The sequence below is a fragment of the Aotus nancymaae genome, unplaced genomic scaffold (assembly GCF_030222135.1).
Source record: "Aotus nancymaae isolate 86718 unplaced genomic scaffold, 86718_ANA_hifiasm-v0.15.2.pri h1tg000067l, whole genome shotgun sequence".
Taxonomy (NCBI): Eukaryota; Metazoa; Chordata; class Mammalia; order Primates; family Aotidae; genus Aotus; species Aotus nancymaae.
This window is the reverse complement of record NW_026988482.1, coordinates 20,740,215-20,754,551: the sequence shown is the minus strand read 5'-3', so window position 1 is coordinate 20,754,551 and position 14,337 is coordinate 20,740,215. Positions and strand designations below refer to the sequence as shown.

The 14,337-nt window shown below is 37.0% G+C and overlaps 1 protein-coding gene across 2 annotated transcripts in view; it reads left to right on the top strand.

Moving 5' to 3' along the window:
• Positions 1–13,055, top strand: part of LZTFL1 (leucine zipper transcription factor like 1) — an 89,841-nt gene extending 76,786 nt beyond the window's left edge. For both annotated transcript variants that reach the window (XM_064366996.1, XM_064366995.1), the window contains 8 exons: positions 1,817–2,011; positions 3,299–3,359; positions 4,448–4,519; positions 5,943–6,008; positions 6,091–6,168; positions 8,417–8,593; positions 9,575–9,678; positions 10,714–13,055. In XM_064366996.1, coding sequence (XP_064223066.1) covers positions 1,817–2,011; positions 3,299–3,359; positions 4,448–4,519; positions 5,943–6,008; positions 6,091–6,168; positions 8,417–8,593; positions 9,575–9,678; positions 10,714–10,732 — 772 coding nt within the window. In that variant the 3' untranslated portion in view covers positions 10,733–13,055. The remainder of the gene's footprint in view (positions 1–1,816; positions 2,012–3,298; positions 3,360–4,447; positions 4,520–5,942; positions 6,009–6,090; positions 6,169–8,416; positions 8,594–9,574; positions 9,679–10,713) is intronic.
• The last annotated feature ends 1,282 nt before the right edge of the window (positions 13,056–14,337 follow it).

Here is a 14,337-nt window from a genome sequence, read left to right as displayed (position 1 = left end):
GTATTAAAGATTCCAGAACTTTAATTACTTGAGTTATTAATTAAATAGAGCTATAAGACATGGAAATTAGTGAGAAAACACCTCTGCGTTTCATGCTGAAGAACAGAGAAAGGAAAACAGCAGGAAACCATAAAAACCTTGCTGACTAGTACCGAAATTGTTAGTTGATTTCTAGCCTGAGATAATAATGGTTGGACCATAGTTGATTTGTAGCAAGAGATGAATGTCAAGTCAGACATAAGTGAAAAAGACCTCCAGGTGAGCTCCAACTGCCATAAAACCATGAATGTCTCAGTAGCAGAGGCCATTAGCTTTAGACCATTCAGCCCATTAAACTCATCTGGTAAGCTGGTTTCCTGACCTCCAGCAGATGAAAGCAACAATTTAATTAGCAAGAACATGATATGTTCTATTAAAGAATATAGAAATATTATCAATATTTTAATAAGGACTTTTGTAAAAAAAAGTTTTGGTTTTTTGAGACTAAATTCTGCTAACTAGATGAAACATTGAAAAATTATAAAACAAATACTATTAACTTGCATTTATGATAATGCTTTAGTGTAAATGGATCTTGCTTGATGATGTCTTTTTGGAAATAGGGAAGAAAATAAAGCTGAAGTTGGGGTAGTTGCTTTTCATCTTCTGAGAGTTTGAGGGAGAAGGGACTTTAGAGGGTAGAGGTAGGGAGAGGAGAGGACTGTGTTACTATGATACTGTCATTGAAACTAGAAGGCACACATAGAAGCTTTTTTAAGGATTCAGCTGTTGGGCATGAATCGTTGCCCAGCATCATTGCTGAAGATGATTGTGGGGTTTAGTCACCACCAATGTGACCATAGGCAAGTCACCTCCACTCTGCAGACCTGTGTTCCTATCTGTAAAGTTAGGAGAACGTAGAAGATGGCACCATAGTTCTCTTACGACCCAAGCATTTTCTGTGTGAGAACAGTTTTTTGTTTGTTTTTTGAGACAGAGTCTTGCTCTGTCGCCCAGGCTGGAGTTCAGTGTCGCGATGTTCGCTCACTGCAACCTCCGCTTTCTGGTTTCAAGCGATTCTCCTGCCTTAGCTTCCCAAGTAGCTAGGATTACAGGCATGCAGCACCATGCCCAGGTAGTGTTTTGTATTTTTTAGTAGAGGTGAGTTTTCGCTGTGTTGGCCAAACTGGTCTCGAACTCTTGACTTCAAGTAATCCATTTGCCTCAGCCTCCCAAAGTGCTGGGATTACAGGCATAAGCTACCATGCTTGGCCCTGAGAGTAGATTTTTTAATGCTATTGTTGATGATGATACTCATTTTTGTGGAGTAAGCAATGGAACTTTAAGGTAAGCTAGGTTTTTTTTTTTTAATTATTCTTTTGGGTCTCAAGAATGCAAAGAGAAGCAATATATAATTACCATTATTTCCCATAGGCATTTACTAACCTGTGACTAGTTCATACAGTTATTAAAATGCTAGAGAAATATTAGAAAGAAATGAGACTATGCCTACCAGGTGACTTTTAAAATTGTTAAATGTAGTAAGACTGATTTCAGTGGAGTTTGAAATAAGACATTTAATACTAAAAAATTAAAGAAAAAAGTAGATGATGGTTTTGGGAATGTGTTTAAGCATGTCATTTGAATAGATGACAAAAATTAATTGAGTTTAAATTATTTTCAATGTTCTATTAAGAAAGAAAATAGTTCCAGAGAGATTTTTCACTGTAATCTTTGAATTTCTTAGATTACATGAATTTGGATTTCTTAATTTTGTTGTATTTTGTAGATTTTTTTGTTGTTTATCCATAAGTTTTGGATTGTGGTTGTTTTTCAGGTTGGTGGAAGAGACCTTCACCATAGATGAAGTCTCTGAAGTCCTCAATGGATTGCAAGCTGTGGTTCATAGCGAGGTGGAATCTGAGCTCATCAACACTGCCTATACCAATGTGTTACTCCTGCGACAGCTGTTTGCACAAGCTGAGAAGTGGTATCTTAAGCTTCAGACAGACATCTCTGAACTTGAAAACCGGTAATAATATTTGTACTTACAACTGTGACAATAGTGGCCCAAGCATAATCTTAAAAGTTAGTGGACATCTTTGCTGCATATTTTCTTGGGGCCAGTGTGTGAGAAAATTTGGATAGGGTAACAGCAAAGCATCGAATCACTGAGTGATGTCTTGGGTACCACGCAGCACCCTTTTAAAAGTTGTTCCACTGTTCCTAGGTATTACAGAGGCCATCGAGATTTATGAAATTGCTTTTCAGGCTATCATTATTTCTTACAGCATTTTTGTTAGCTTGTCAGTATTACAATCAGTCTTTATAGATTGGTCAACTAAGAAATAAAGATTATGAGGCAGTTGAAAAATCAATTCAAATATAAATACCATCAGTTCAATCTAGTAGCATTGGAAGTTTTCTAAATAATTGAATTTAAAAGTACACATTTATTAACTTTAAAATAGGAAATATAAAATACAAAAAAGTTTATAATATGGACATCAAAGAGCTCAAATTCAAAACATATGGTAAACTTGGTGAAGTTGAAATCATTTTAAGAACAGGCATGGCAGAAATCAGGAAGGACTGGCCACCAAACCCTGTGAACTTCTCCAAGCATGGTCACAGCACGTCAGTTCATGTGCAGAGTGTTGAACAACACTGAGGACAACCTGTGGACTGGGGAGGAAAATCCTTTAACTTCTGCCACTGTCACTAGGTGACTGGTGAGAAAATTGAGAGGATGGCACTTAAAGAAGCTTAGAAGCTGACTGCTGTTAACTCTCTCAGCTTGTGTACGGTCAGTTCTCATTGGCCTTGGCCAATCTTCAGATGGCACACCTCCACTATCTGTCTTTCCTAGGAATTTGTGATACTCCTTTTCAGGAGATACTATGGACTATTTTCATTTTTCTGAGGTTACTTTATTAAGAATCAGTTTGTCTTTCTTGAATCACCTTCTAGCTAACAATACATATTATATAATAAAACAATCTCCTCATAGCACCTCAAGAATACAAAGTTGACTATAAATTTCCCTCACTTTTATATTAACATTGTAGTGTATTTCTAGCAGTAGATATCGCATACCTAGTAGGTGCAAAATGCCAGGTGCTGTGGATGATCATATTTGAGTCCGTGTGGTTTAGGTTTTCAACCATTTGCAACTAACATTCTTGATGTGGTGAAGTTTGGTCTACCTTGCGCTGTTCTCTCTGGCATATAATAGGTTGGTACCAGTGATTTTACTCTTCTTATGTGTGATATAAATCTGTTTTAAATGAATAAATTTATCTTTGCTTTCATCTTCAAGAGAATTATTAGAACAAGTTGCAGAATTTGAAAAAGCAGAGATAACATCTTCAAACAAAAAGGTAACTTTTTGGTCATTCTAAATCCATATCTTAATAGCCAGTATTTAAAATCCTCAAGTCACTCAAAGAATTGAGAGGTCAAACTGAGAACTCTTAAGGAAAAGCATTCAATTCAAGAGTAAAATTGAAAAATTGTCTCTCATATTTTCAGGCAAAAGAAAAAATGTTTCGGAAGTAACTATCGAAAACTGCTTTTGTCTGTGATGACCTACACAAACACATGATCCCTAAGTCCAGTCTCAATCCCACCCGTATATACTCTACTCAGAAGATGCAGAGCACAGGCTCTCAGGTCAGCCACACCTGGGGATACATCCTGGCTCTATCACTTCCTGGCTGTGTTACCTTGAGCAGGTTTTCTGAGGTAGCTGAGCTTCATTTTACTCATCTGACAAATGGAGACAATATTAGTAGTTATCTACTTCTCTTTCTAATCATTCTCATTAAGTGGAATGACAACTTACGATTCCACTTTACAGACACGGTGAATACTCCATTGTTAGATAAACACTGCTGAGATGAATCTATGTACACACACATACAAAACACTTTCCAGTTATTCCTTTGGGTCATATTTCTGGTTGAGAAATTTCTGGATCAGAGGGCAAGGATTCTTTTGTTTTTAATACATATTACTAAACTACTGGATTACTTGTGCCAAGTTATTGTTTATCCGTAGTATATTTGCCTAGATCTTTATCAGTATTAACAGTTTTTCACAGAATCTAAGGTTCATGTAGAAATCACTGTTTCAGCTCCCACAGGTTAAAACTAGTTCCTAGATGCTAGGCTCTATATCAGATCTAGCTTTGAGCTCCTTCCTTCCCTCCTTTCTTCCCTCATTTTCCTTCTGTTTGTATTTTTTTAAGATACAGGGAAGATAGGTTTTATTTTTACCCCGACAGGCATATCGTAGGCACTGGGAATAACAAAGGATGAATCCAACAGAAATCTCCACACCTGTGGAACTGACATCCCAGTGGATATGTTTCTATATAGTGTCTTCCACTTGGAAAGTGCAAGTGTTCAGTGATTATACATGTTTTATTCTGGGGTGATTTCAGTTTGGTTTCTTTATTTTGTTTCAGCCCATCATAGATACCACAAAACCAAAGCTTGCTCCACTTAATGAAGGTGGAACAGCAGAACTCCTAAACAAGGTAATGTTATTGTTTTGAGAAATGGAAAACCTCTAATTCTCTCCTCTCATTGCCTGAACAACTCTAGGATGGAGAAACAGAAGTGGAAGGTTTGATTCAGGTCCACTGAGGATAGTTAGTTCACTGTAGTAGTTTTACTTGATGGTACTTCATAGGCCAGAAGAGGGCATCCTTACCTTCTACAGAGCCTGAAGTAGCTCTTGATCATACCTTTTCCAGGTAAAGTGAAGAGCATGACATTTTGGACAGCGTTTATTGATGGACATTTAAAGTTTGTGATCTACGGTAACAAAGAGAAGGATTTTTGCTTTAAGTTTGTAAAAATTATTTTTCAGCACAGGTTGAGTATCCCTTATCTAAAATGCTTGGGACCAGAAGTGTTTTGGATTTCATATTTTTGAATATTTGCATTATACAGACCCAGTTGAGCAGCCCAGATCCAAAAATCTCATATCTGAAATGCTCCAATGATTATTTTCTTTGAGCATCATGTCAGCACTCAGAAAGTTTCAGATTTTGAAGCATTTCAGATTTCAGCTATTTTCATGACCTTGGTATTCTCAACATTATGCTAGATGTTGTTAGAGATAAAAAGCAGTGTAATACCTGGTCCCTTGCTCTCAAAAATGTAATAGTTTTATTGGGAAGGTAGAACTGATGCTCTAGAATAGAGACCAGAGAATACTCTCCTGTGTGCTACAGGTGTCATACTTGGTAGCAAAGAAGACTCAGTTGTGTATGGATGAGAGTAGGTGAGAACAGGCTTTTGGATAGGGAGGCACCTAAGCTGGGCCTTGAAGGGTGAAGACCAGTTAAATTATAGAGGAAAAACAAGTGAGTGTGTTGGGCAGGAGAACAGAACGGGCAGTGACTTGGAAGCAACATGACTTGGAACAGAGTGCAGTGCTCTCTGACTGGCCTGATGTGTTTGTCAGAGTCTAGTGGAAAAAAACACAGGTGACTCGAATGTTTGAGCTGTATAAGCACAAAAGTGTTTGGCCTCAACTTAGTCAGAATCATCTGTGGGCTTGAGCATGGTACTGAAATGAAGGAGTTCTCAGAATTAGGGTCAACAGTGTGCAGTGTAGGCTGAGAATAGACCCAGGATTTGCAGGACCAGCTAGGAGAGAGATGGCAGGGAAGGGGATCTTTGGAAAAAACTTGAAAACAGAGGGCTGAAAGAGGAAAGATGTGTCTGAGAAATTGAGAGAAAAGGAACTGGCTGTCTTAGAGACAAAGCTGACTCGCAGATACTGAGGCTGATGGTCTGGATGAAATTGGGATATTACCAAAATATCAGTAGTGCATTTTTGAGCTATTATGTAATTTAAATTAAATATAAAACTTAGATTTTAAGTAAAACAAGTAATAATTTCAAATATTAAAATATTTTGGTTAATGTAACTTGAATTTACTCACAAAGGAAATTTCAAGACTTCAAGAAGAGAATGAGAAATTGAAGTCAAGGTTGAAGACCATTGAAATACAGGTAGCTGAGAAATGTTTTGACACAATTATTGACTTGCCTGCAGATTAAATACTGAAAGTGTTTTGTTTAAACTTCATTATAGGCTACAAACGCATTGGATGAAAAGTCCAAACTAGAAAAAGCACTGCGAGATTTACAGCTTGATCAAGGAAATCAAAAGGTGAAACAAGTTTTAGCTACCTTTTTCACATTTTCTAAGTAGAATGAAGTTCTAAACTTCAAATTACGTCTTAGTTACTGCTCACTGCACCCCACCCTCTGCCATTCCCTGAGACGAATGCCTCTATTGTCCTGTGTTGGGACATCCTTGCCCCCAAAAGGCCTGGTGAGAACCAGTGGCCTTCCCTCTGTCCATCCTCCAGGGCAGAGGGGACAGTACATAGCTCACACGCCTGCAATTTCCCTGGCATACAAGATATTCTCACATTTTTTAAAAAGTTTTTCCCTTTCACTTTGACATCCAATTACAGTGGGGGGAAAAGCAAACGAAGAAAAGTTTTCAGTTAATTGGTTTATATTTAGGTTTTATTATACTGAACATTACTGAAGTTTGCCTTTGATGAGTGTGACAAAATGGTTATGAATCTGCAAATCCATCTGTACCCAGTGGCACTATAGAGTACAGTGAAATGCAGTGTTATAGTTCTTTAGGCCTGTCTGAATGTAATGACTGAATGTCACTCTGTCTGCAGGAAGTCATCGTATGTACAGTTCTGTCTCCTGTGGCCTTTCCATTGAGTGTGCATGCTACAGTATGATTTCATGTCAGCAGGACCATTTGAGTAGATATTCAGTTCAGCACTAGCTTTCCTAGTGGTCATACTCTCATAAACATCTGTTAAACAATCCCAAAATGTGCTTCACTGGGCCTTTGCTAATCTTTTTTCTATGAAAAATCTCAAACATACACAGAAGTAGAGAGAATAGTATAATGAACCTCCATACACTCATCTGTCTATTTACCAGTCACTAGTGCATGGCCAGTCTGGTTTCATTTGTACCTCTACTTTCTTTCCACCGCCCCCTCATGTTTTTTTGAAGCAAATCTCAGACATTATACAACTTTATCTGTAGATATTTTTTAAACAGGAGGATACTTCTTATATGGCTAATGATTTTCAACCATATTATATACCAAGGACCATAGATTTATAAAAACATGAATGTCCGAGAACAGCTTTATAATTTCTCAAAAGTCACACAATTGCAAACACGTTTGGATGATGAATTTGTTTAAAAGGTTTTTGGGGCTTTGCTCCAATTTTACTTTGAGATTTTGGACACAAAAACAACCAGTGAATACATGCCTTTATTACTTGCAATAAAATAAAATCTTTTTTTCAAAGACCAGATTTCAAAAATGAGGAAAGATTTTTTTTCTCTTGTTGAAAGTACTTAAGTACTTTTTTTTTTTTTTTTTTTTGAGACAGGGCCTCATTTTGTTGCCCAGGCTGGAGTGCAGTGGTGCAGTCATGGCTCACTACAGCCTTGACCTCACCGGCTCAAGCAGTCCTCCCACCCCAGCCTCCCAAGTGGTTGGGACCACAGGCATGTGCCACCATGCCTGGCTAATTTTTTTATATTTTTTGTAGAGATGGGTTCTTGCTTTGTTGCCTAGGCTGGTCTCAATCTCCTGGACTCAAGCAGTCCTCCTGCCTTGGCCTCCTAAAGTATTGGAATTACAGGCATGAGCCACTGCTCTTGGCTGAAAGTATTAAGTACTTCTTCATCTACAGATTAACCAGTTGTAGACCATTTTACTGTCATATCAATACAAGTATTTTTTCTGTCATGAGTCTTACCCAGTCAAAAAGCAAGATCCAGCCAGAGAGAAGATCCGGTGCTTGTATTATGCTGTAGTTGTCAAAGTATGCAAAAATATACATATAAAAAACTTAAAATCTTAAAAATTTTAAAAACCATGTAATCGGTAATTATGCTGTCATATTATTTCCTTGTAAATGATGACTAAAGTATGTCTATTAAATTTTTGGTATAAATTATATTACCATTTTCATTTTTTTCCATCATTTTGAAGAATTCAGACTTCTTTGAGGATTTTTTAAAACTTGGCTTTTCAAAATGAAATCTATTTACCATCTCAACCCTGGTAACACACATCTTGGACTGAAATACCAGCAGAGCACAAGTTATACTTTATGTATTTGGAATTCAGTGACTACTGAGTGTCGGCTGTGTGCAAGATACCACGCACCTGGGGCTGACAATGGATTGGCCTGCTGGTGACTCTGAAGAGGCTGGTGCTTACCCAGGCAGGCAAGGAAGGCTGGCATGCACACACAACACACATCATTTTTTTCATCTCCTATGATGTTGAATCACCATTCTAAAACAGTTATTTTTAGAATGTCAACATGAAATTACGTGCACGCATTTCTTTTTCATAGGATTTTATAAAGGCCCAAGACTTGAGTAACTTAGAAAACACAGTCGCTGCTTTAAAGAGTGAGTTTCAGAAGACACTTAATGATAAGACAGAAAACCAGAAGTCACTGGAGGAGAATCTGGCAACAGCTAAGCACGACTTACTCAGGGTTCAGGAGCAGCTGAGCATGGCTGAAAAGGTCAGAAGACTGTGTTTAAGGGATTTATCTGTTAATGTCCAGTCCACTCACACACACAGTATAGAGGAATACTTATGACTAAGATAAACATTGGACAACTGTAAATTCAGATCATTTTTTCTCAAGATATTAGCCAATATGTTCTAAAGACTAATCATTTCTGGGCACTGGTATTCTTCCATCTTTGGTACTAAAATATCTGTGATAATAAGACATCTCCTCTCCCTCTATGGTGTGGTGAAATGCTCCTCTGTAGGCAGCTTGAATCCTGCCCTATACCCCACCGTGTTGCTCTTCTGCTCTTTCTTCCCACAGCCTGCAGAGGGATGGGAGACTTTTTTTTTTCCCCAAGGATTTCTATATTTTCTTAATAATTTATATAAAATATGTAGAGAGTTAGAGTCTTCACTTTAGGGATTACACTCAAGAATGTGGGAGTTGAGGCCGGGTGCTGTGGCTCATGCCTGTAATCCCAGCACTTTGGGAGGCCAAGATGGGAGAATCACTTGAGGCCAGGAGTTCAAGACCAGCCCGGCCAACACAGTGAGACCCCATCTCTAAAAAGAAGTTAAAAATTTGTTCATATAAAAAGATGGAAAAAAAGAATATGGGAGCTAAAATCTAACTAAATTAAAAATCCTTTTGCTAAAACATACTACTTTGGAACTTGGAAAAAAAGTGTGATTATTTTACTGGAAAATCAGTTTAATATTTCAAATAGCTTTCTTATATCTAGGGGCTTGAGTTATTTACAAACACTGTACTTGGGAAAATGTTACTGTTTTATGCCTTCTCATTCAAAAGAATATATTTTTAAAGTTCGGATAGTCTTAATTTTATGTATCTTTTAAGGAAATTACAAAATCATTAGCAAAATACTAGTAAAATTCAAGCAAAAAAACCCCCACACATTTTTATCATATGTGTTATCTCTTTCCTTAACTGTTTTTTAGTAATGGGCTGACATTTTTTACTAAGCAGGAATTAGAAAAGAAATTTCAGCAAACAGCAGCTTATCGAAACATGAAAGAGATTCTTACCAAGAAGAATGACCAAATCAAAGATTTGAGAAGAAGACTGGCACAGTAAGCCACACTGACCCCGCCTTTGGATTTCTCTCTCTGGATCGATGTTTGTGCTCTATTAAATCTAAGCTTGTTCCAGAGAGGTCAAGCCGGTGGTAGTTGCTGGATCGTTTAGTCCAGAAGCCTTCATGTGAGGAAAGCGGAGGAGCTCTGGCCTGACCTCACTTGTAATGCCCACCAGGGCTGCTTTTTAGGTTCTTCTAGGCCTTTAGACTCCTAAAGTAAGCTGCCTACAGTAAGCTGCTCTTGGCAGTAGATTCACTTAGCAGGATATCAGACAGGAAACACAGCAAGCTAGCAGGGCAGCATTAGATAGTTCTCTTCTCAGTAGTATACTCTCAGCTATCCAACAGCTGGTCTTACTGTTCCCCTAAGTGACAGATTAAGTTGGAAAGAAGGAGATCCATGTAGATGGGTGTCATAGCTAGCTTGGCTTAGAAGTCCATGGTCTACATAGGATTAGTATCTCTAGCAGTCACATGATGCCCAGTTAGGGGTATGTCCAGTTAAAAGAACTCATCATACAGGGGGAACCTGAAGTAGTGGCTCCCACCACGTATTCATAGTTCATTCACAGCCCTCCAGGTCCAGATGTGGTCATCCAATGTTTTGCCTGGAAACTGAGTTGACATTTTACCTTTATCAGAGTTCCAGGGGAGCAGAGCTAGCAAGTGAATTCAAGGTGAGATTTGTCCTTAGAGAAGTAGATTTGCTAACCCTTTACTCACATAGTCGTATCGACTATTCTTGTCAATCTGACAATTGAGGTAATTATATTAAGTTATCACAGGTCTAAATGCCAAATATAGAGACTTGGAGTCCTAGCAGTGATCCGGCCCATCGTTCTACCTGATGTAAAAATCCCCTCTGAGTTGCTGTCAAAACGAAGTTGAATGTGTCCAACTTCTACCATAGCAGTAATTTGAAGTGAGAAATAGGGTGTCACTGATAGTCACTGCAGTTGCTTCAGGTAAACTTATTTGGTAATAACAACAAAAGGTATCCTGACATTATGTTCTTAATTTATATCTCCAGATACGAACCTGAGGATTAAAACTGAAGATTGCATCTGGAAGCTGACACGTACAAACATACACGCTGTCTCACTCAGTCATGTCTCACTCAGGCATGTATTCTGAAGAATTTTGTCATATCCCCTTTTTACTTTTCTAATATTTAGACTTTGCTTCTAATATTTAAAACTAGAGTTCATATTTTCAGCTAATTGAAAACAGGGAAAACCTAGTGATTTTGGCCGGTCATCCCACACACCTCTCTAATGAGTGCTCCACAGTCTTAGCTCACACGCACTGAGAATTCTTTAAAGAAAAGATTTTTAGAGTGCGAAGAAGAGCCTTATCCTTCTGCATTAGTATAAAGAGTCTATCTTTTTAATAAATGTTAAAGAATCTAACAATATCTGTACTTACGCATTCCCCATGAGTAAAAATAAATAGCATTATTAAAGATAGTTATTACCAAAAAAAGATAGTTATTACAAATAAATATGTCTCTTTATTTTTAAAATGAAATCTTAATTCATTTACTCTATTTGATGATGAAAAAACTATGAATTCCTTGAAAATGTGAATTCTATTCCATCTATTATGGGTAGCCTTCTTGCCAATTATAAGGAAAATTAAACATTCATTTAAGCTCCCCAGTCTCTCCATTTTAAAGACCATTTGTCAGAGGTGGCTCAGCGTTGTTGGCAGCATGACTTTTCGTAAGTCTGTGTTACTAATGTATAAGTCAAATTCATCCTGCACTTCTATAGTTTAGAAAGTATCTGGACTCAGAATAAATGTAATATTTATACTTGTTGCCAGAATATTCTTTGACATTTTATGTTAAATAAGAACACTTTTTAAAAGACATACTCAACTTAAAATCAGCTGTCACCTTCAGATTGGACTTTATTTATGTAGTAATTATATTTTTAAGAGGTTTTCACTATATTTTTATTGGCCTGTTTTTTTTTAGGAGATTTTGGACAAATCATTAGGAATTGGGTGTCATATCCACACTTGTGTAAGGCAGCAATATACTATAGGATAAATAAAGTCAAGTCTATAAAGCAGTAATCTATCAGGATGAAAGTCCTTACTCTTCACATATTAATATTTAGTAATTTTTCCTGCTTCTAAAAGTAAGAGTATCACACCCTAAATGAACACTGTCTACTAAGAGACATCCAGTTCCACAAATGAAAACTTTCCACTTCCATAAATGAAGATTTGATTCCAAGAGATGAGTTTACTGATTGGAGTATAGGCTTGTTATTATTTTTAGTCAAGCTTTAATAGCCTTGACTTTATTATTTTTCTTATAAGCTTTTGGTTAAAATAGTGAAGGAACAAATGACAAAGGGTAAGATAACGTCCCTGCAAAAGGACACAGAAGGCAGTCTTAAGAAGATGAATGGATCAGAGAAGGGAGAGACTCAAGTGCAGTAACGAGCCAGCATTTACTATGTTTCTTCCTCACCTGTCATCATATTTATGTCACTTAGCAGTTTCTGTGTCCTTTGGAGCTTTTGTTGAGGGCTTCAGTCTCACCCTGTATTTCTTTAGCCCTAAACTGACACTCTCTCCGAAAATCCATTCCATTATCTGTGGCCCAGGATGTTCTATATATTTCAGAAGCAGAACTTTTGGCTAAAGGGTTAGCGTGTCTTTCAGAAACCATTCAATTATTTTCTCCCTATACCTTTCTCAGTTTGATACCAGTGGGGAAAGAAGGTACGTCGGAAAGAAACCTATATTGCTGGGTAGAATTTGTACTTATTTTCTTGGTAGCAATTTTGAAATATTCTGTAGAGTATGTTCCTATTGTTTAATAAAATATTTCTAAAACCATGAAACCTAACTATGCCAAGCATTAAGATAAACAGATATGATGTCCTTTGACATAAGTCAACATGATGATTCTTTCACACGTAAACACATTTTAGTGTGTCTGGTTTGTCATTTGTGTTTGTTGTTGCTTTTATTTACACTATACCCTTAGCAAAATACAGTTTTCAATTTTCATTGTTTTTAGTAGTTTCTCAACTTTAAGATTTATCTCATTTAACTGAGAAAGAAAGCCTTTTTTGTATATATATTTTGGATTTCTAAGAATGTTGGTTTGAGCCTTGATTAGACTTCTAATGTGCTAAGTCAGATAGGCAGTCTGTGCATTGGTGACCATCACAATGCAGCTTTGGTTTAATTTAATTCAGGGCTGCTGCTGAGTTATGTGTGACTTTTTGTTGACCAAAATAAAATGTAAAGGGTTTTTGTTACTAATTTCTTCTGTTTGACATTTAAGTGTTCATTTTTTTTCTTTTATGTATTATATTTTGAACCTATATTAAATAAATGTTTATATGATCATTTGCTTATGTCTTATAAAATTCACCATAAGAAAAGTTGTGCTACGTTGACTGTAATATTTGATAAAGCCTTTGCTGTTCATTATTTCCATCCTGATTAACTGAAAGCGGTTTATAGAGATATTTACATTTTAAGCCCTTGGTGCTTTTAGGTATATATTGGTTGCAAAAAATTTGGCATTAATGATTTCCCTCTGCTTATGTGTAGATGCCTATGTTCCAAAGCTTTGCCACTAGATATTCAAGACATAATTTGCTATGTAAGCCAGTCTTCCAGAAAGAAAAACTATCTCAGCAAAATGATATTTCATGTTCAGACTAAACAGTAGTATTTAGACAATAGTATTTTGACAAAAGCATTTTCAAAACTGCTTAGGAAAAAGTTTCAGTATTCACAGAGGGGATATATACTTAAAGGCAATAACCTCTCTCTTGAAGAGAAGAGAGGTGAGTGGGTTGGTGACAACTGGTTTGGGGACTTTTGCATTGTGTCATCAGCTCCTCCATCAAGTGAGTGGATTGCTGTCATTGCCTCCTGTAGAACATGAATTAATGAAGTGTAGTCAGTCTTTTACATTATATTAAGTATAACTTCCTCTCTTTTTTACCTATAATACATCCTTTAACTTTTACAGATTAAAAAAACCACTGTTAGACAAAGCAAAATGGAACTTGGAAAATCCTTTATAGTTTTGTAAAATAGCAATGGGCCTACTGTCAAATTAACTAACAGCTTTTTAAGTGGATTTGCATGAGAACTTGGAAAAGAAACATAACCACTAGGAGCCAGCATGGATCTTTCTAGTAAGAAATCAGGTATGGCAGAGCCAGGTGTGGTGTCTCATGACTAATTACAAAGCTTTGGGAGTTCCAGGCAGGGGGATTGCTTGAGGCCAGTAGGTCAAAACCAGCCTGGCCAATATTGCAAGACCCCATCTCTACAAAAAATTTAAAAATTAGCTGGACATGGTGGCATGTGATCACATCACTACACTCCAGGCTTCGTGACAGAGTGAGACCCTATCTCACACACACACACAAAAAAATCACATATGGTAGACTAAACTCATTTGTCTTTTTAAAAGCATGAGAGATATAGTATGTCAGAATTTCAGCAAGGTGCTTGACAAAGACCTCGATAGTCTTGCTGAAAAGAATCTCAGATGGGTTTTCCCACATGTAGACTCTAGGATAAGGATTTGGGTGCAACTAATTTATTTGGGAAGTAATTTCAGGAAATCCTGTGGAAGAACTGAGGAACTGAGACAGATTGAAAGACTTAC